Source organism: Microcaecilia unicolor, chromosome 2 (genome assembly GCF_901765095.1).
Source record: "Microcaecilia unicolor chromosome 2, aMicUni1.1, whole genome shotgun sequence".
Taxonomy (NCBI): Eukaryota; Metazoa; Chordata; class Amphibia; order Gymnophiona; family Siphonopidae; genus Microcaecilia; species Microcaecilia unicolor.
The window spans coordinates 425,895,565-425,918,056 of NC_044032.1; the positions used below are offsets into that span (position 1 = coordinate 425,895,565).

The following is a 22,492-nucleotide window of genomic DNA, read 5'->3' on the forward strand; positions in this document are numbered from 1 at the left end:
GAAGAAGAGGGAACCAGATCTGCCAAGGCCAGTAGGAAGTGCTCAAGATCATGGTCTTGCTCGAGTTTCAGCAAAGTCTTCCCCACAAGAAGAATGGGAGGATATGCATACAGGCGTCCTGTCCCCCAGTGAAGGAGGAAAGCATCCAACGCTAGCCTGTCGTGTTCCTGAAGTATGAACAGAACTGAGGGACTTCTGTGATTGAACTGTATGGCAAAGAGATCTGAGGGGGTGCCCCACACTCTGAAGATCTCACAGGCAACGCCCATGCTGAGGGACCACTCGTGTGGTTGCTTGACTGTGCTCAGTCTGCTGGCCAGGCTGTTGAATTTGCCCAGCAGGTAAGTGGCTTTGAGGAGTATCCCATGCTGGTGAACAATGACATTTATTGATGGCCTCCTGACCATAGGGCGTGATCCGGTGCCCCTATGCTTGTTTGTGGCAACCTGATTGTACTCATTAAAACAGACAATTTGGTTGTTCAGCTGACCTCTGAAAACCTTTAGAGTGTTTCAGATTGCCCAGAGATCCACAAGGCTGATTTGGATATCTGTTTCCTGGGCTGATCAAGCACCGAGTGTGAAACCCATCTAAGTGAGCTCCCCACCCTAGAGATGGGATGCATCTGTTGTCAGCAACTTCATGGGCTGTGGAATTTGGAATGGGTCCCAACTGGATCAAACTGTCCACCAGACTAGGGACTGAACCAGCTCTGAAAATCAGATGACATACTACAAACTACTACTACAAATCATTTCTACAGCGCTACCAGTCGTACGCAGCGCTTCACAATTGAACATGAAGAAAAGACAGTCCCTGCTTAAAAGAGCTTACAATCTAAATCAGGCCAGACAGACAGGACAAATAAGGGTAGGACAGACAGATAGGACACATAAGGAAAGGGGACTAAATGAAAAGAGGAAGACAAGATAAAGGTTACGAGCAAGTGACAAGTTAGGAATTAAAAGCAGCATCAAATAGGTAGGCCTTTAGCCCGGATTTGAAAGCGGCCAGGGATGGAGCTTGACGTAATGGCTCAGGAAGTCTATTCCAGGAATAAGGTGCGGCGAGATAAAAGGAACGGAGTCTGGAGTTAGCAATGGAGGAGAAGGGTGCAATTAGGAGAGATTTGCCTAGTGAACGGAATTCCTGGGAAGGAGTGTAGGGAGAGATGAGGGTGGAAAGGTAGTGAGGGGGCAGCAGAGTGAATGCACTTATAGGTCAATAAGAGGAGCTTGAACTGTATACGGAAACGGATAGGGAGCCAGTGAAGTGACTTCAGAAGAGGGCTGATATGGGCATAGCGACTTTGGTGAAATATTAGTCGTGCAGCAGAATTTGAACAGATTGAAGAGGAGAGAGATGGCTGAGTGGAAGACCTGTGAGAAGCAAGTTGCAGTAGTCCAAGCAAGAGGTGATGAGTGTGTGGATGAGGGTTCTGGTAGCGTGCTCAGAAAGGAGGGGGCGAATTTTGGCGATATTATAGAGGAAGAAACAACATCCTCTAGGTTCCCTCTGGCCTGACACCACTGGGAAGTTAGGGTCAACTAGACAGCTCTCATGTAGAGGCAACATGGCCCAACAACCTCAACATATGCCAGGCTATGACCTACCAAGCTGCTAGGGCTTGAGAGGCAAGGGTGACAAGAGCATCTGTCCATGCCACAAGGAGAAAAGCTTGAGTCGGCTGAAAGTCTAGCAGGGCTCCAATGAACTCCAATCACTGGATAGGGAGAAGAGGTGCAGTTTAAAACAAACCCTAGTAGCTCCAACACCCGAATAGTCTTCTGCATGGACTCCTGAGCACCATCCTGTAGCGTGCTCTTCATCAGCCAGTCATCGAGATAGGGGTACACATGGACTCCAAAGTCTGTGTAGTGACACTGACTACTGCTAGAAACTTGGTGAAAACCATAGAAGCCGACAACACCAAAAGGCAACAAGCAATACTGGAAGTAATGTGTCCCCAGATGAAACTGAAAATACCTCCTTTGAGCTGGAAATATTGGGATATGAGTATAAACATCCTTTTAAGTCCAGAGAGCATAGCCAATCATTTTCCTGAAGCATGGGACGCAGGGGTGCCCAGGGAAACCATCTTTTCTTTGACCAGGAATTTATTCAGGCCACTTAGGTCTAGAATGGGAATGCCGAAGAGGATGGAGCCTCAAGTCCTCCCGGGGGCGCCTTCATAGCAGCCGACGTCAAGGCAGGCGGAGACCTACTTGCTGTATGGTCACTCCCAGTGTGCAAGGGTCTCTCAGTCATATGGACCAATGCACCCAATGCCGAAGACAACAATGCTGAGGTTTCGGGCCTGGCTCCAAAAGTCTTCTCTCTGAGCCTCTCTGGCCAACTGTATTTTCCTCATACAAAGAGAGAATACAATTTGCAGGGATATGATGAGGCTCCAAACGCTGCAGACACAAGAATGGGTGTCTTTGCCAAAGATCGTCCTGTTGCACTGAGTGCAGTGCTTGAAGCCACTGGGAACCTTCAATGACATGAAAGGAAAAACAGCCATGGCTAAATCAAATAACTATGGTGCTTAAAAAAAAAAATGGGGGGGAACCTGACTGGACCTCAGGCCTAAACGTGGCCTAGCAAGCGTGGTAAAATGAAAAAAAATAATCTAAAAAATATGGAGAAGGAATTAAAAAAAAAAAAAAAAAGATAAACCCAGAGAAAGGTATAAAAAAACAAAACAAAAGGGAAGGCACAAAAAGAAAGAAGGTTGAACCAGCTGTGAGGAGTGGAAATGAATGCATCCTCTCCTCACTGCGGAAAAAACAACTGCTGGTCCCGCACTCTCATGGTGAGCAGGAAAGCACTCACGCACGCACGGAGGAGTGTCTCTCATGCTCAAAGACCTATTTTAAGCTTGTTATACACGCCATACCAGCAATGCGGACTCATATTACCCACATGTGAGAATTATAGGCCTGCTTGTCCTCCGAGAATAAATCTCCTGCTTTCTTCCAAAGCATACATATTGACATCTTTAAGTCTGTTCCAATATGCTTTATAATAAAGACCGTCACAAAGATGGGGGAGGTCTGTAGAAAAGAAGCACCAGTAATCTTAATTGACAGCATCAGTTTTTTTTTTTTTTTTTTGGGGGGGGGGGGGGGGGGAGGGGGGAAGGGTAGAATCAACTCACCCCCCCCTCCCAGCTCATATGGCTCCATGAAGGTCTCATCACTAATGTATGTAAATAAAAGGTTCTCCATCTAGTGGAAGCAGCAAACACCAGCTAAGTGTTCCAGAGCTTAGTTCCAAGCAAGCAAAACAAAACACAGAGAAGGTGACATCAAAAATTAGGAGCTAGATGATGGGTAGGTCATATAAATGTTTTATTCAAACATCTAATGGACTTGACACGAATTGTGTTTCAGCCACAAAGGCCTGCCTCAGGAGTCTCTATAAACATATACATATAAAAACATTTCTCTTTGCCTAAGCCTAATTGTACCCATATTTTATATGAGGATAATGTACTATTTTATTTGTATGGACCTTCCCTATATAATTATTTTCCTTTGATTACACTGCAAAACAGTTGTGCTATAATATCTCCATGCCAGTCCCTTTTTTATTCAGTATCATTTTCTATACTACGTCTTTTGTTGCTGACACTAAGATGTTTGGTTTTCTTTGTAAATCTTATAGAGCATTAGAAGCTATAACATTTTGAGAAGCAAGCTGTGTGTTTAAGCAAGGAGTTTAGTATTTACATCATTGCGACATCACAGCTTGTATTAGCATTCTGCTATATCTTGTGGATACCGGGTTCTTCAGTCTGTTTTGCTGTTTCACATATGAACCAGTGGCTATGACACCTTGAGCGATTATACTGCATTTACAAAAGGTAAGAACCCTTGGTTTTATCTTGCATTTAGTTTTTACGCAGTAAGACTCTCTTATGCAAAGAGAGATTGTATACAAAAATTTGTTTACCAATTGCGGCTTCTTTGTATTGCCATTTTCCCGCCCTTCTTTTGGCGTCCCGATTAACATCTGACTCACTAGCCACGTTTTACTTTTTATTTATTCAACTGTTCTTCACAGTCAATTTTTCTTGTCTAGTTTTCACATCCTAATTAACAATTTACTAGTTCTTTATATGCCGTGCATTTTCATGATATTACAGATGTTTAATCAGCTCTTCATGCAGTACGGCTTAGAGCTTCCTTTTTTTTCTTCATTTTTCCCACCTGTATTTGGCAGGTTCATCAGCATTTTTTTTATATTAAGGAGTCACATATTAGCTTGTTTCTTTACCCTAGATGTTTTTCAACACTGAATACACAATACATGTACTGACAGACTATTTCTTGTTTCCGCAGTGGTATCACTTCACTTATCAGCATGAGCACAGTTTTTTTGTTTTATTCACATAGTACCAATATATAATTGGCCTTTTCATCTTCTCTGACCCAGATCTTTACCTACTCTTGTCACAGAGTTTTTTTTTTTTTATAAAAGTGTCGCTAATATTTAATATATTTTCTTATAGCCAATAACAGATATATAAACACATTTTCAGATAAAAAATAAAACATACTTTTATCCTAGCCTATATAATAATTTGCACCTCCGTCTGGATGCCTGGGTTCGTAACACACTTCCCATTGGTCCACCCTGGCGATGACGTCAGAGGGCAAACCAATGGGAAGTGAGAGAGAAGGGAAGCCAGCACCAGCCAGCCACACAACGTTCAAGGTGAGTACACAATCGCCCCCCTCCCTCCGAGTTCCATGCCCCCCTACCTCCCTCCCTCTCCTCCGAGTTCCATGCCCCCCTACCTACCTCCCTCCCTCTCCTCCGAGTTACAGGCCCCCCCTCCCCTTCGAGTTGCAGCCCCCCTCTCTCCAAGTTCCACGCCCCCCCCAATCTCCCCTCCGACTGCAAGCACGACCTGTCCTGTGGCAGCCCCTCGCCTTCCTACGTGCCGGATGTAATTTAAAAATTCTTACCTCGGGTCTGGCGTCTGCAGTGAAGGCGAGCGGCGCTTCAGCCTGCCTTCCCATCTGTCTCAGCTCTGCCTCTGGTCCCTCCCTCATTTTCTGTTTCCGGAAGGGCGGGACCAAAAGCAGAGCTGAGACAGATGGGAAGGCAGGCTGAAGCGCAGCTCGCCTTCACTGCGGATGCTGGACCCCGAGGGGCTGCCGTAGGACAGATCGTGCTTGCACTCGGAGGGGAGACAGAGAGAGGGAGGGAGGCGCGGGGGTCTGGAACTCAGAGAAGGGGGGGGGGCGTGGAACTCGGAGGGGAAGTGAGGGGAGGGGGGTGTCCTGGAACTCGGAACAGACAGAGGGAGGGAGGGAGGGATGAAGGGGGGCATGGAACTCGGAGGAGAGAGAGGGAGGTAGGGAGGGGGGGGGGCGTGGAACCTTGCTAGCGCCTGTTTCATTTCTCTACTACTACTACTTACTACTTAACATTTCTAGAGCGCTACTAGGGTTACGCAGCGCTGTACAAAATAAACAAAGGACGGTCCCTGCTCAAAGGAGCTTACAATCATTTCTCTACGAAACGGGCCTCTTTTACTAGTATATATACATTTCTTTCTTTTAACATTTTTCTGTGATTTGAATTGGTTTTAATATCAAGATTTGAATAAGTTCCAAAGTTTGAGTCTCTTTAACTCTATTTTTATAAATACATGTGTGACTTTCAAGCTTGTTTTCGAAAGAGAAGGACGACCATCTTTCAACACAAATCGGGAGATGGGCGTCCTCTCAGGGTCGCCCAAATCATCATAATCGAAAGACGATTTTGGGCGTCCCCAACTGCTTTCTGTCACGGGGATGACCAAAGCTCCCGGGGGGCGTGTCGGAGGCGTAGCAAAGGTGGGACTGGGGCGTGCCTAACAGATAGGCGTCCTCGAGCGATAATGGAAAAAAGAAGGGCGTCCCTGACGAGCACTTGGACGACTTTACTTGGTCCATTTTTTCTTACGACCAAGCCTCAAAAAGGTGCCCAAACTGATCAGATGACCACCGGAGGGAATCAGGGATGACCTCCCCCAACTCCCCCAGTGCTCACTAATCACCTCCCACCCCCCAAAAAACAACTTTAAAAACTTTTTTTGCCAGCCTGAAATGTCATACTCAGGTCCATCGCAGCAGTATGCAGGTATGTGTGTGTCAGCGGAGGCATAGCGAAGGCGTGGACGTCCTTCTTTCAAACATTTTGGACGTCATGAACTACCCCCCCCACAGGGAAGGCCAAATTTCAAGGGAGTGGAGTGGAGGGGAGGAGTGGCCTAGTGGTTAGAGAACTGGTCTTGCAATCCAGAGGTGGCTGGTTCAAATCCTACTGCTGCTACTTGTGATCCAAAATCCAAATAAATAAAGGGGGTGTCGAAGGCATAGCAAAGGCATAGACATCCTTCTCACAGAAACATCCACATTTTGGACGTCCTCAACTGCCGTCGCAGGGACGAAGGCATAGCGAAGGACGTCCTTCACCCATACTCAAAAAAAAAAAAAAAAAAAAAAAGACGTCCCTGACGAGCACTTGGACGTTTTCACCTGGACTTGTATTTTTCTAAGGTTGTAGATGGCAATTTATTTAAGGTTGTCGACGGTTATTATACATGCAGCTTGTCTGCGTGTATGAAGCTGTCTTTGTCATGTGCAGAGCAGCAATGCTTAATGCTTGGCTGCTCTGCACTGGCTTCCCCTCCTTAGGAAGGAAATCATGTGCAAATGAGCTAACAGCAAGCAGTTCATTTGCATGCGATTTCTTTCATGCATGCCCGTTCCTTTCCGAATCGCTAAGGAAAGGACTTTTTCCGTTCAATTAGTGCATCAGTTAGTTCACTGCAGTGCCCCCTAGGGTGCCGGTTGGTGTCCTGGCATGTCAGGGGGACCAGTGCACTACGAATGCTGACTCCTCCCACGACCAAATGAGTTGGATTTGGTCGTTTTTGAGATGGGCATCCTCGGTTTCCATTATCGCCAAAAATCGGGGACAACCATCTCTAAGGTCGACAATCTCAACAATTAGGTCGACCTAAATGTTGAGATTTGGGCGTCCCCGACTGTATTATCAAAACGAAAGATGGTTGTCCATCTTGTTTCGATATTACGGCTTTCCCCACCCCTTCGCGGGGACATCCTGAAAGGACGCCCTCAGGAAAACTTGGGCGCCCCGTTCGATTATGCCCTCTTTGTGTAGCTATCGATGGATATTCAGAACTGGTCATCTCATTTTACTTCACTTTTAAGGTGCATTGACGTTTGATGCTATATGAGAGCTAGAGTGTTGAACACATCCATATTGAAGGTATCATCCTTATTCCATCAATATAGCCAGCTTAATCGATCTCCTGATAAATTTGCCTTTTAGTTTAAATTTATAGTCCTGGTTTTTATTGACAGCATGCATCTAAGCATACATATGTTTAGACTTGGCTTTTATTGAAAGTATGTATCTAAGTTACTTTATTACTTCCTATACCTGTTTGATATGGTTTGAATCCTGCACCTAAATTTACACATGTAAATGCCATTAAACCTAATTAGTGCTAACTGCTTGTTAAAAAAACCAAACACATCGACTACTCCCACACTCTATAGTTTTATACAAGATTGATTTTATCTAACAAGTTTTTAAAACCGTATTCAACAAATGTTCCATATCCAACACTGTATCAACCCTAAGTACCACTTAGTATGTAAACAGCACTGAACTCAGAATGGGGGATATTAGCAGTATATAGGACCTGAATTGAATTTATATGTTATAAAGTGATGTACATTGATTTCATCAGTATGTGTCTAAGTTACTTTATTAGTTCTTACACACTTGATATGTTTTTATAAGGTTTAAAGTGGCGTATAATGATTGTATCAGTTTTTTTTTTATTATTCATTTTGTAGCTGTCATTTTTAATTTGGTATGTTTTTCTTTTCTTAATTACATATTTCTTTTGTTATTATTTATATTATATATATTTCTTACTGTTAGAGACTCCTGAGGCAGGCCATTGCAGCCAAAACACGATTTGTGTCAAGTCCATTGGACGTTTGAATAAAACCTTTATGTGACCTACACATCATCTAGCTCCTAATTTTGGTGTCACCTTCGCTGTGTTTTGCTTGCTTGATTTGTGCGAGGGACTTTGTTCTTCTGTTTTCGTCGATCTTAGCTCCAAGCAGCCATATTATTCCATGAAAACCCACTATAATATCAGAAGGGGGACCATTCTATCAAATCACATAACTGGAAAGGGACCCCAATCTCTTGGGAACCCAGAGCTATTTAGTCTTACGATAGTCCTGGTTCTACAACCTTCAATGCTATACAGTTGCATCCACTATATTTTGTGGGTCAGCTGCAACAAAAGATGCACGTCTAAAACAACTTATTTTAAGGAGATGATTGTTTGCTCTTTCTATGCTATCTTGTTTGACTTTCACTTACCAATATGCTCCATGTCCATAATCCCAAAGGCTGCAAACACAGCAGATTAGCAACATTACGCATTTTGATAAGAAATCAGAAGGAAAAATCTTACAGAATGTTGGGATGACATGATGCCATGGCAGTGCTGTCTATACTAAAATCTGGTTCCTGGTGCTACAGACAGAAGGAACTGCAGGATTCTATCAAGAATGTTCAAAAACTAAGGAGGATATTTAGTCATTTCATGCCATCGCTTGATGACCAATCTCAGACTGATTATGTATAGTACCAGTATCTAAAGGAGCCATGGTGTTGCCCCTGACAGATCACTATAGTGATAGCTGGGCTAATAAAGGGGGTAGAGATTAAAAATAAACAGAGCCTTAAAAGTGAATCCCAGATGCATACAAATGTTCATAGCACCACAGCTTCATAAGAAGCTAGCTCTGACCTGGAAAGCATTTGTGTTTAACAAAAAAGTATAATAAGAGTATAGCAATTTCTTGTACTAAGGAAAATAATAACTTTTTACCTGAAGAGTGCTAATAGTTTCATCAAAACAAACAGGATTAATTGTGCAAATGATCACTGTTTTTGCATTTCCACCCAAAGATGTTTGCAGAATTCGTGTTAGCTTACTATCTCTGTAGTTTATAAATCCTCTGTAAGAAAAGAAAATTCAACATTAATACACTCAGCAGCCTCTGAAACTAACAGTTCTTGAAATTTATTGTGTTACTTTTTAATGAATAGCATGAGTAATGAACATATCAATCCACTCAAAATAAAAAAGGAGGGCAGTGGTTAAAAAAATAAAAAACCCCACTAATTTTCAACTTTCAATTCCCTATGTGTAGAGAAGAAGCTGTTACTAAATAAGGCCGATTTGAGCAACAGTTTTGAAGAGACCTGAACATAGCGGTGGAGCAGCCCTGAAACACTGTCCACGTCATAGTGGAGTTTGTAAATAGAACTTCACGTGATATTGGGAATGCTGACTGCAGATAGAGTAAAATAAGTGAAAATATATTTCACAGATGATTTACTATATCATAGTTGGTCGAGAGTAGCTCAAAATGTTATTTGGATTAATTGAAGCTGCATATCCACGATAGTACTTGCATACGTATAAAAGAATGGGGAGGTTTTTTCAAGCTAATGATTGAAAAGTGGGTAGTGGTAATTAGATGGCACCACCAGTAATTGGGAAGCAAAGCCAGTGCTGGGCAGACATCTACAGTCTGTGCCCCGAAAATAGCAAGGACAAAATCAAGATCATGTATACATATGTAGCATCTCATCACACCTTATATTATGAGTTTATCTTGTTGGGCAGACTGGATGGACCATACAGGTTGTGACAAGGCTACAGCCCAGAGGTACAAAATGATACAACAAAATCCTGAACTACGTCTCCCAGAATGCATTGCCCGTCTCAGCAAGGGGAGCCCCAGGGATAGACATGATTATATACCCACTCTGACCACAAGAGGGAGGGAGAAGGAAGAAGCCCAGTTCCCTGGCTCCGTAATCAATACATGATGCCTCCCACCTGTAGAGGGAAGGGTGGGGTGAGAAGCAGGTGGAGGAGGGGGTTAAGGAGGCTGAGCAAGAAGCAGAAAGGATGGAATGGGAGCTGGAGAGCCCTGAGGAAGGTAGCACCTAAAGGGGGAAAGTTATGTGTTTAAAAGTTTTGATTTAAAACCTGTTGTAAGGAAGAAGCCTGTTTTGATTTGAACTGTTTGCTGTGGGGGAAGGGCAGAGGACTGGAAGAGTTATACGCCTGGTTCCCCAGATGCTCCTGTTTGTTGTGTAAGAACTGTGGGAGCTGGAAACCCTGGTTGGACAGGAGGGAACAATTTTGCTGAAAGGCCAGCACTGCTTGTGATACGTACTTTGGGCCAGCACTGCTTGTGATACGTACTGTGAAAAGGAAGTATTTCCAAAGGGGACTATTGCAGCCCTCAAGAAAGGTCAGAGACTTTGGATTGCTGGGTGAGGGGCAGCACTACCCTGCCTGGGGCAGCCCTAACCTGCCTGGGGCAGCCCTAACCCAGGGCTGGACTGAAGCTTTTGTTTGTAACTTGGAAACAAAAATAAAAAATATTTGAAAGTATCTGCTGGTGGCAATTTGTGGGGCTTGGATTAATCCTGGGGAGGAGACTTCCTTCCTCCCCCTTCTGGCACAGCGGTCCCGTTTACAAGGTAGAGAATGACACGGGGACAAAGTTTAACTTTGTCCCCACCCCATCCCCGCGGGCTCCGTCCCCAACTGAGCCCCACAGGTTCCATCCCCATTCCCGCACCATCCCCATGGGCTCTGTCCTCATCTGCAGAAGCCTCAAGCACTTATAAGGTGAAATTAGGCCTTACCTGCTAATTTTCTTTCCTCTAGATCCTCCAGACCATTCAAGATGCTTGGGTTATGCACTCCTACCAGCAGAGGGAGACTGAGAACACTAAAACTTCTTATACAAGTAGCCTGTGCAGACCTTCTACTAACCAGTAAAACAGTAACAAAGCAGAGGAACAAAACACCTCCACCTAAACAAAACCACTGAATCCACACTCAGATCTCCTCCCCTTAAGACGGGGGAATTCAACTGCAGATGGGCACAAACGGTACCACAAACTGCCCTTAGTAAAATTCCAGGACCCAAATCACAGGAGCTACTAGAAATATCAGCAACTGAAGTCTAAAGAAAATATCATAATGAACTGTCCGATACACTGTGTGGGCTCTTGAACAGTCTGGAGGATCTAGAGGAAAGAAAATTAGCAGGTAAGGCCTAATTTCACCTTCCTCAGCAATCCTCCAGACCGTTCAAGACGCTTGGGATGTACCAAAGCAGTAAACACATCTAAGGTTGGGACCTGCGAAGCCCAGAGGACAGGACTGCAGCTCCAAAACTGACATCCTCCCTTGCCTGTACATCCACTCTGTAATGTTTGACAAAAGAATGCAGGGAGGACCACACCGCCGCTCTACAAATGTCCACCGGTGGAACAAAACTACTCTCTGCCCAAGAAGCCGCCATCCCCATAGTGGAATGTGCCTTGAGTCCCACCGGCACCGTACGGCCATGCAATATGTAAGCCGAAGAGATGGCATCCTTCAACCACCGAGCTATAGATGCCTTAGAAGCAGCCGCTCCCTTCTTGGGCCCCCCATGAAGGACAAATAACCTGTCTGAAGACCTGAATTCCTCCGACCTGCGCAAGTAAACCTTCAACACTCTGCGCACATCCAATTTTGCCAAACGACGCTGAGAAGCAGCCCCCGTCCGGTCCCCCAAGACCGGCAACGAAATCACCTGATTGACATGAAAGGAGGATACCACCTTAGGCAAAAACGAAGGGACTGGACGCAGCGAAACCTTTTCCTTAGAAAACCACAGAAACGGAGGCCTACATGAAAGAGCCTGAAGTTCCGAAATCCTGCGAGCCGACGATATAGCTACCAAAAAGACCACCTTCATAGTAAGTTCTTTTTATCGAACAAGACTCCAAAGGCTCAAAAGGAGAACCCGCCAAAGAGTCAAGAACGATATTAAGATCCCACTGAGGCAATTCCAGCCGCTGAGGAGGACGAAGCAACTTCACCCCCCTCAAAAAACGGACCACATCCGGGGAAGACACAACCGACCTGCCCTGCACCTTACCCCGAAAACACGCCAAAGCAGCCAGCTGCACCTTCAAAGATGACAATGAAAGGCCCTTCTCAAAACCATCCTGCAAGAAATCTAAAATGAACGACACAGAAGCTATCGAAGGGACACACGCCCGGTCCCCACACTCAAGGGCCACACCGTAAGAGAGAACTGAGCCAGATCCGGCATGACAACTGGACCCTGACACAACAGCACCAAGCCCCCCAGCTGCAGAGGCTCACCTTCTAACAAGTGCATCAGATCCCCGAACCACGGCCGACGCAGCCAATTCGGAGCCATCAACAACACCGGACCTGCATGACATTCTACCCTCTGTAGGACTCGACCTATCAAGGGCAACGGGGGAAACACATACAGCAACACCCGCTGAGGCCACGGAAGGACCAACGCATCGATCCCTTCCGCTCGCAGATCCCGACGCAGACTGAAATACCGAGGAACCTGGTATTCCCCACTTTAGAACTATCTGGTTGAACATCGACCGGTGCAGAGACCATTCTCCAGGGTTCAACATGTGTCCGCTTAGCAAATCCGTGTTCACGTTGTCCACCCTGGCCATGTGCGCCGCCGAAATCTGCACTAGATGCCTTTCCGCCCAACTCATGAGCAGAGCCGTCTCGATTGCCAACCGTGGACTCTTTGTACCGCCCTGCCGGTTGACATACGCTACCGCTGTCGAGTTCTCGGACATGGCTCTTACCGCCTTTCCGACCACAGTTGAGTGAAACACCACAGCTAGCCGAATCACCCTCGTCGCCAACTGGTTGATAGACCACTGAGCTTCCTCAGTCGACCACCGCCCCTGCGCGGACCAACCGAGACACTGAGCTCCCCAGTCCAGCAGACTGGCATCTGTTACCAGAATCACCCACTGAGGAGGTTCCAACGGCATGCCCCTTTTCAGATGAGCCGAGCACAGCCACCACTGGAGACTGCGCCGATAAGCCTCCCTCAATGGCAACCGCAACTCCAAACTGTGTACCTGGGGAGACCACTGGAAGAACAGAGCTGCCTGAAGCTGACACATATGCACCCTGGCCCATGGTACTACCTCTATTGTCCCTGCCATGAGGTCCAGAACCCGAAGGTACATTCGAACTGTCGGACTCTGAACGGACATTAACAGCCAGACCTGCTGCTGAAGAGAGGCGATCCAAGAATCCGGCAGAAAAACACAACCCACTGCCGTGTCGAACCGCACTCCCAAGTACTCCAGACTCTGCGATGGGATCAACTGACTTTTGACTACATTCACTACCCATCCGAGCGATTCCAGAAATGCGACCACCTGAGCCGTCGCCGCAACACTGCGAGCCCGAGACTTCGCCCGGATCGACCAGTCGTCCAGATATGGATGCACCAGAATTCCCTGCCTCCACAAAGCCGCTGCTACCACCACCATTATCTTGGAGAAGGTGTGTGGAGCCCTTGCCAGACCAAAAGGCAGAGCACAGAACTGAAAGTGCCTCCCTAAAAGAGCAAAACGAAAGAAAAGCTGATGGGCCTCTCAAATCGGTACGTGCAGATACGCTTCCGTGAGGTCCAGTGACGTGAGAAATTCTCCCTGACAAACAGCCACTATGACCGAGCGCAGAGTCATGCGGAAGGATGGCACCTTGAGCACCCCATTGACTCTCTTGAGATCTAAAATGGGTCGAAACTGGTCCTCCTCCTTCGGCAGACTGGCTTATACTGGTATTCCTCCAAAAAGGATCTCACAAAAAGTGAGACGATCTTACATAGCTGAATAATCTCTACATGCTTGACTTCACCAGGCAACCTTGATTAACGACTCATACCCTTGCATCAGCCCTGCTCTGACAGTCTGTAGGTAATTTCTGGATATCTTCCGCTTGTTTTGTTGTTTTCTTGCGGGAGATTTTGGACTCTTTGTTGTTTGTTTTTAGGACACTTCTGTCCTCCTCCTTCGGCACCACAAAGTAAATGGAATAACAACCCATTCCCTGCTCGTGCCAAGGAACGGGTACCACAGCTCCCAACTGGATTAAGCGACCCAGAGTCTCTTGACTTGAGAGTGACAAGGAGAGGGAAGAAACAGATCCGGCAGGGGGTGCTCGAACTCGAGCGCATAACCGTCGCGAACGACCTCCAGCACCCACTGATCTGAAGTAATTTGGGTCCACCCCTGATAAAACAGATGAAGTCGCGCCCCAACCTTCACCAGAGGCTGGACCCGCACACCTTCATAAGGAGGACTTATTACCATTTCCGGCACCTCCGGAGGAGTCCCGACCTCCTCGACAACCCCCTCGAAAGGACTGCGTCCGCTGGAAAAAATGGCTTTTAGAAGGAGATACAAATCTGTTCGGCCTGTACCGCCTTGCGTCCTTAAACCGACCTCTAGCCGAACCACCTCGACTAGCCGCCTTAGGCCATAACTCCGGCAACCATGAGACCTTGGTATCCCCAAGACCACTCATCAGTTTATCCAAGGCCTCTCCAAACAACATAGAACCTTTGAAAGGTAGAGAACACAACTTTGCTTTAGAGGCCACATCTGCCACCCAGCCCCTAAGCCAAAGAGTCCTGCGAGCCGTCACCGCCAGAGCCATATTCTTAGCTGAAGCCCTTAGCAAATCATAAAGGGTCCGCCAAAAACAAAGACCCCATCTCCAATTTGGCCAGGTCCTGAACCAAACCAGTCCTATCTAACGCAGGCTCATCCAAGAGTTTCTCCGCCCAACGGAAACAAGCTCTGGCTACCAAGCCCCCACACACAGAGACTTGCAAGGCCAAAGCCGACAAATCAAAGCTGCGCTTCAGAAAGGACTCTAGCTTCCTAGCCTGAGGATCCTGTAAGGCTGTACCCCCATCCACCGGAATGGCCGTAGCCTTAGTAACCGCCGTAACCACCGCATCCACAGTAGGTGGTTTCAGCAGGGCCAAATCTTCTGGAGGAAAGGGATACAGCCGCGCCATAGCCCTAGACAGTTTACAAGCAGCCTCCGGCATAGATCATTCCTGAAAAACCATGTCTCTAATGTCTGAATTCATGGAAAAGGAACGGGAGGCTCTCCGAATCCCCTTAACCAAGGGATCTACCTGGGGTTCCTCCGCAGAGGGAGTGGCCGCCGGAGCAACTTCAAAGTAGAGATCACCTGATCAATGAGCTCTAACAATTCCTCCATATGAAAAATACGAACCACTGAAGAATCTTCCCCAGGCCTTAGCTCACCCTGATCCTCAGACTCATCTAAGAGATCCTCCTGTCCTGGGTCACTCCAAACCTCCGACCCAGGCAGAGAAAGTATCTCCATAGGCTCTGAAATATCCACCCGTGGGCGCTTAACTCCCACTGAGCTAGCAGCCTCCGGGGAACAAACAGCCTGAGAGGGGCCAGCTCTCCAGGCATTATACAGAGACCAAATAAACTCGGGGGGGGGGGGGGGGGGGGGAAACCAGCCCCCCCCCCCCGACGCTGCTGAAGCCCCAACACTTCACGCAGTCTCCGCAACGGACCCCCCTCGCTCCCGAGGCAGCAGGTCCATCGCATGATCCGCGGCTAAACTAGGCGCGCTTCCCGCCACACATGGCTTCCCCAGTGCCGGTACGGAATGCGCGACCAAAAGGGTCGCGCTTCCCGTCAAAACCGGCTCCGTCGAGGCCAACCCGGAACGCACAGCCAAAATGGCCGCGTTGCCGGCCCAGAATGTGCGGTCAAATCACCGCCCAACACCTCCGCCGACTCAGGGGAAAGCACGGGGGGCAAGAGCGCTGACAACGTAGGCTCCCCACAAAATTTACATTGGCCACCTTTCACTTCAACGCCGCGCTTCGCTCAAAACTGACACCTCGCCCGCTTAGACATAATGGCCACGAACACAATAAAAACGAACAGTTGCTTTGTGCCCTGACAGACTAATAGGCAAAACCGACTAAGGGAAGAACGCCCTAGAAGACATTTTATCTCTGGACTGCCACAAGAACGGCCAAAATAGCCGCCTTTATTTTATTTTTATTAAACCTCGTTGCTGATGCCTAAACGCCCCAAGGGTACAGAACGAGGTCTGTAGCCGAGGTCAAGCAGTCCTCCAGAGGAAGAGCACAGGGGGAGGGACCCGGCCACCCGGGTGTGACACCCCACAGGGAACAAGAAGCCCCTTAGGACTTGCACCCTGTAATAGGGATCCAAGTGTGGGTTCTCTAACATTTACAACCCAACCTAGAAACCCCAAACGGGCGTACCAGACTGAGTACACTGCACAGGCTGCACACTTCTACCCTCTGCTGAGACTGAGAAAATACTGGTTAGTAGAAGGTCTGCACAGGCTACTTGTATAAGAAGTTTTAGTGTTCTCGGTCTCCCTCTGCTGGTAGGAGTGCATAACCCAAGCGTCTTGAATGGTCTGGAGGATTGCTGAGGAATTGTATATTTAAATCTTTTTATTAAAGTATAAAAAGGAACAATATGCCTGTGCGACAGTTTATAAATCACAAATAGAAAAGAATAACAATGATCAACTATAATAACCCCCCCCCCCCCCCTACAACCAACACATTCTACCCTTCCAACCCCTTACTTCTACAAACCCAAGAAATCCTAATCCACCCTGTTAAATTGTCCAGGGGTACAAAATACAACAAGTTTTGCATAACCTAGCAGGGGAGAAATATGCCCTATGAAGCACTTTTAAGATTTTTTTTTAAATCTGTGGATGAATAAGTCATCAACAATCTCAGGATTGACTTCTAGCTCTGTCTTCCACAGTCCTTCCTGCAACAGACAATGTCATATTAGATGTGCTGGAAGCAGTAATGTACAGAATTCCCCATGCAAATTTTGCTAGTTGTGGCCAGCATATTTGCTCGTTTTTCCAAAAAATCAAAATATTGTTGTCTGCATCACTCAAACATAAACAACAGTCCAGTTCATTAACAGGGTTCAAAGTAGAAAACACATGGGCTGTGTACCTGTCCCCATGGTGATTGCGGGTACCCGTCCCATTCTCTATATACATGTCTTTATCTGCAGTCATCTACTATGTTACAAACAACAATGGCTTTCTGAGGCTTTTTCCTACCCCCCCAAAAATGGTAAATTATGTCTTACCTGATCATTTTCTTTCCATTAGACACAGCAAATGAATCTAGTAACTGGTGGGTTGTGTCCATCTACCAGCAGGTGGAGATAGAGATTACTAACTGAAGTGAGTGATGTGAGTGATACTGGACAACCAGACCTTCCATCAACCAATATATGTCTTATTACAACAGAACCCGGCATCAAACCGGAAACCTTCCTCAACAACTATTAACCACAGCAGTCAAAACAGAACTGTAATTCATGGCAGACTGCCAAATCAGACATACCATATTCTTTCTTACCTTTTTTTTGTTTGTTTTTTTTTTGCAACAACCTAAGTGGAAGGAACAACACACACAGCAGAGAAATAAAAACGACAGAAAAATAAGTAGAATGAGCACAAAACACCTCCGGCGCAACACAGCCACTCAGAAGATAAGCCGAAGCAATCAAATCCTTGATCCATCCGGCGATAGTAGCTTTCGAAGCTACATTACCCCGCCAGGAACCCAAAAGAAAAACAAACAGATGATCTGACCGTTGAAACTCAGACATCTGCAAGTAGCGGAGAATGACTCAATCGACATCCAAGAGCAGAGGCTTCCAGAAATCCATGGGATAATTCTCCTCCTGAAAGGATGGAAGAAAATAAAAGGCTGATTGAGAAGAAAAGCCAAGATGACCTTTGGCAAAAAGGAGGACACCGTCCGCAAGGTTACTCCAGACTCCAAAAACTGCAAAAAAGGGATCTCAACACAACAGGGCATGAATCTCCGAAACCCTATGTGCAGATGCCATAGTCACCAAAAACACCACCTTTAAGGTGAGATCCTTATGAGAAGGCCTCTGCAAGGGCTCAAAGGGCACTCCTTGTAATGCCCAGACTAAATTAAGGTTCCAGCCAGACATGGCCGATGCAACGGAGAATGCAGATGATGTACACCTCGCAGCAAAAAAATGAACCACGTTTTGATGAGCAGCCAGGGACGAACCAGACATCCCAAAACAGGCTACAGCCACAACCTGCACTCAAAGCAAATTATAGGCCAACCCTTTCTGCAAACTGTCTTGCAAGAAGGCCAAGAGCTGGGACACCAACGCCTGCAAGGGTGACCAAGCGCAAGCCTCACACCACACAACAAAGGTATGCCAAACATGGGCATATGCCGTTAAGGTAGACAGCTACCTTGTTGCAGACTCAGAAACAATCACCAAATATCAAATGAGCCCACTCTAGAGTAAAGCCACAAGTCCAAAGAGGTAGGGATCCTCTATCTGAACCGGCCCCTGATGAAGACTGGGGTAGACTGGAAGGCGAAATAGCAGCTCCACCAGAAGCCGAACTAAGTATGCATACCAAGGGCTCTGAGCCCAATCAGGAGCCACCAGAATGAACCATCCTGGGTGCTGCCCGATCCAGAGCAGGACTCTACCAATCAAGGGCCTCAGAGGAAATATATACAAAAGTGCAGACTCAGGCCAGGGCTGGAGAAGTGCATCCAGCCTGGTGGACCCAGATTTCTTGGCATTTGCCTGGGTTGCCATTGGATCCATCGCTGGTGTGCCCCATTTTCAACAAACCAAACGAATGGCCTGCGCGGACAGATCACATTCCACTGGATTCAGACTAGGACGGCTGAGAAAATCTGCTTGCACATTGCTTTGACCCGCAATGTGTGCTGCCAACAAACATTAAAGGTGGGCTTCTGCCCATTCAAAGAGGTGACCCACCTTGGCAGCAAGAGCACAACTCTGGGTGCCGCCCTGACGATTGATGTAAGCCACTGCCTTTGTGTTGTCTGAAAACACTCGGACTGCCCTGTCTGTCAGCAGACCCTGAAACACCCGCAAGGCATTCAGGATCACACTCAACTGCAGGTGATTGATTGGCCAAGTGCTTCCAACGCAGTCCTAGTCCTCTGCGTACAGCAGTGGAGACAATGAGCCCCCCAACCTGTCAGGCTGGCATCCATCAGCATGATCACCCACTGCATCGACATAAGAGGCAATCCCATCAACAAGTAGAGGTCATGAAGCCAATAGGCCATACTGGACTAGGCCTGGAGTAACCATGGAAGACGGTGCCGATAATCCTGAGAGACTGGTGACCATCTGCTGAGCAGCGAGCACTACCTACAGGGTCACAGCCATACAGCCCAACACCTGAAAGGTCTTGACAACTGCAGGAGGTTGAAAATCTGAAAGCAGAGTTTGCCATCTGTTCCTCCAGCAAGAAGACACAGCCCTGTGACGTGTCAAAGCAAGTTCCCAATTAATCCAAAATTTGTGAAAGGACTAGGTGGTATTTGGGAAGGATAATTAACCAGCCCAAAGACTACAGCAACGAAATGACCCCGGGCAGTGTCCCTGTGACTCTCCTGCACAGAGTCCACTCGAATCAACCAGTCATCCAGCTAGGGATGAACTCTGATTCCTTTCTTCACAGAAACACCGCCACAACTACCACCATAGCCTTGGAGAAGGTACAAGGAGCTGTAGACAGGCCAAAGGATAGGTACCCCAGAAAGGCAAAATGCAGGAAGCACTGATATGGGGGCCAAATAGGGATATGGAGGTAAGCCTCTGAGATCCAACACCATTAGAAATTCTCCCGGCTGTCCTGCTGCCACAACTGACCACAGTGTTTTCATGTGAAATGCCAGACCCTCAAGAATTGATTCGCTTTCCAGAGAGCAAGGATAGGACGAAAGGATCCCCCGTTTTGAGGTACCACGAAATAAAGGGAATACCACCCCGCACATGTCTCAGAAGGGAGAACTGGCACCACTGTCCCAAGCTCTAGCAATGAGCGTAGTGTGGTCTCAAATGCCACCCTTTTGGAGGTGGAAGAGCATCAGAACTGCAAAAGATGCATCGCCGACAGGTGTAGCGAACTCTAGCTTGTAGCTGTCTCTGATAATATTTAAACTGAACCCATCTTCGTGGTTTTTTTCGTATGATTTATATTTAAACTTTGGTTATATAGACATTTTTTACTTATCTCTTCAAATACAAAATCACAAATGGTCACACAACCCCATGCCATAATATAATTCAATAACAGATGTCAGTTGTCTATATAGAATTAAACCATTGGTTTAAGATTTCATATTTATTTTTTTAATCACCCCTTTTTTACTTATTTTTTATCATTTTACCTATTTTTAATCATTTTTCAATATTTGTACTTGTATCTATTTTTTAAAGCGTTTTTTGTTTATGACTTTACTTCTGCTTTTATCATAGAATGTTCTAATTCTCTATGACTTTTTTAATCAGTTCAAATGTATTACTGTTAATATTACCATTCATTACTTTTTTGTTGAGTCCTTTTTAGATTCAAAATTGGTGTCAGTATTCATTTGTATTTTTATTACCTTTTTATATTTTTGTGTTTTGCGTAAATACATCCTTTTAATTCATTAACATTTATTGATTAATTTAAATGTTTTCATCCTTAATTTAAATTCTTATTTTTCTGCATAATGCTATATATGTTTATTTACAGTTTGTCCTATGTTTGTTCCACCAACATTTTTTATAGATCCCACTGTATGACCCCTGAAGTAGACGCTTGCGTGCGTCAAAACACGGCCCGTGTCGGGTCTTCCTTTAAGTATAATAATAAAGACTGTTGGATTCATATCTCCAGTGGTGACTCGTCTTTGGTCAGCCTCTACTTTTACTTTGTGTGCTGACAAGGGATGGTCCATGGAACCATGCACAGCAGGCGGCCTCGAGGCAGGTGGAGACCCACTCGATGCTTCACTGCTTCCAGTGTCCAATGGTCTAACTGCAGCCATTCTTAACAACGCTCCTGGTGCGATACTCAACGTCGAGGAACCAGACTTAGCTCCAAAAATCCTTGCTCGTTGAGCCTCTCTGGAAACCTGGGTCCTCTTCTTCATATGAAGGACAGAACACAGTTAGTCGGGCTCTGGTCGGGCCAGAGACACTGAAGACACCAAGAATGGGTGTCTTTTCCAGAGATCGTCCGATTGCACCAGGTACAGTGCTTAAAGCTCCTCGGAACCTTCGTGGACATGGAAGAAAAAACTTCCTCGTCTAAATTACCTGAAAAAAAACGACAAAGCATGGCAAAAAGGAAGGGAAAAATCCCGGCTGAAGTCAAAGCCTAAAATGTTCAAATGACGACGGAAAAGAAAAGAAACAAAACCGGGCAAAATCAAACTATAGTGGAGTGTGTCTCCCGCTCCACAAAGCTCTACTTCTGCTAATCATAAGTCCCGGACAGGGCGACATGGGTCGGTGTCAACCCACTTGTGAGAATTAATTCCCCGCTTGTCCTCGAAGAAAAAAAAACAACAAAAACAAAAACACATGAAAGGCTTTCTGGGTGCCCATCCCTATTCACAAGAAATCTTACTTGAAGTGTTCATTTGTACCCTTCTCCTACCAGGACTCTGGCTGGAAACTGTCTTCCTCTCATAGGTCTTCTATTGTGTTCCAACCCTTTGTTTGCATAAGCCATGTGAGGTTGATGGGTTTGGTGTAATTGTTAATTTCTTAATGTATTTATTAAATTTGAGTCTTTTTTGCATACTTCACCTGTGTATGGTTAGCTGGCACCAGAAAGACAACCACAGTTGCTGCATGGGATGTCTTGTGCATGCCTGGAGGAGGGATTTGCATGTATCATGGTACATAATGAATACGGGTACATTGGTAATCTAATCAAAATATTCTTACCCAGTCTGGCCATCGCTAAGCCTTTTGATGACCTGTCCAAGTGTAAACAGACTTCTATTGATGTTGCATCCTTCTTTTAATCGGACCCCTGTACATTACACAATTTTATTTTCATCAGGCATATCAATTACAGCAATTCTCTGGCATTTTCTTTATTAATTGCAATGTCCAAATAGAGCTTATCTACTTAGTATAAAGACTATAACTACTGAGTTATAAGCCATCAACGGCTATCAAACTTAAGATTCACATATTAAAAAACACATTATAAAATTCATAGGGTCACAAAAATATGATCTGAAAGGCCCAGAAGTCATGATGTCCATTTTCTCTTCTTCAGTTTAGAACCTATGCTATCTAAAATCAGCTTTACAGAAGTATGGCGAGAGTACACCAAACTAATATAGAATGTGTAATAACCAGCTTACCTTCAGCTCCAGTTTGACTGCTCTCTCAGATCCTGCCAAGTCCACCAGATTCTGCAATTTTATTAAAAGGGGGAGGGGGGAATCAAAGGTTACAGATATAAATTTGCTTTGAAAAGGACTACCCTCCCCCCACAACAAAAAGGTGTAAACAATTACCAAAACTAGTTTTCAATTAGATTTGTGTGTGTCTCCATGCTCAGTACTATCCACTTTTCTTTAAAGAG

At 45.9% G+C, this 22,492-nt stretch overlaps 1 protein-coding gene across 1 annotated transcript in view; it reads right to left on the reverse strand.

The window, feature by feature from the left end:
- CENPE (centromere protein E) overlaps nucleotides 1–22,492 on the reverse strand; it is a 466,760-nt gene that overhangs the window by 385,113 nt on the left and 59,155 nt on the right. Inside the window, 4 exon segments of the mRNA XM_030192156.1 lie at nucleotides 8,948–9,077; nucleotides 21,841–21,928; nucleotides 22,269–22,289; nucleotides 22,292–22,319. Of these exon segments, the coding sequence (XP_030048016.1) occupies nucleotides 8,948–9,077; nucleotides 21,841–21,928; nucleotides 22,269–22,289; nucleotides 22,292–22,319 (267 nt within the window).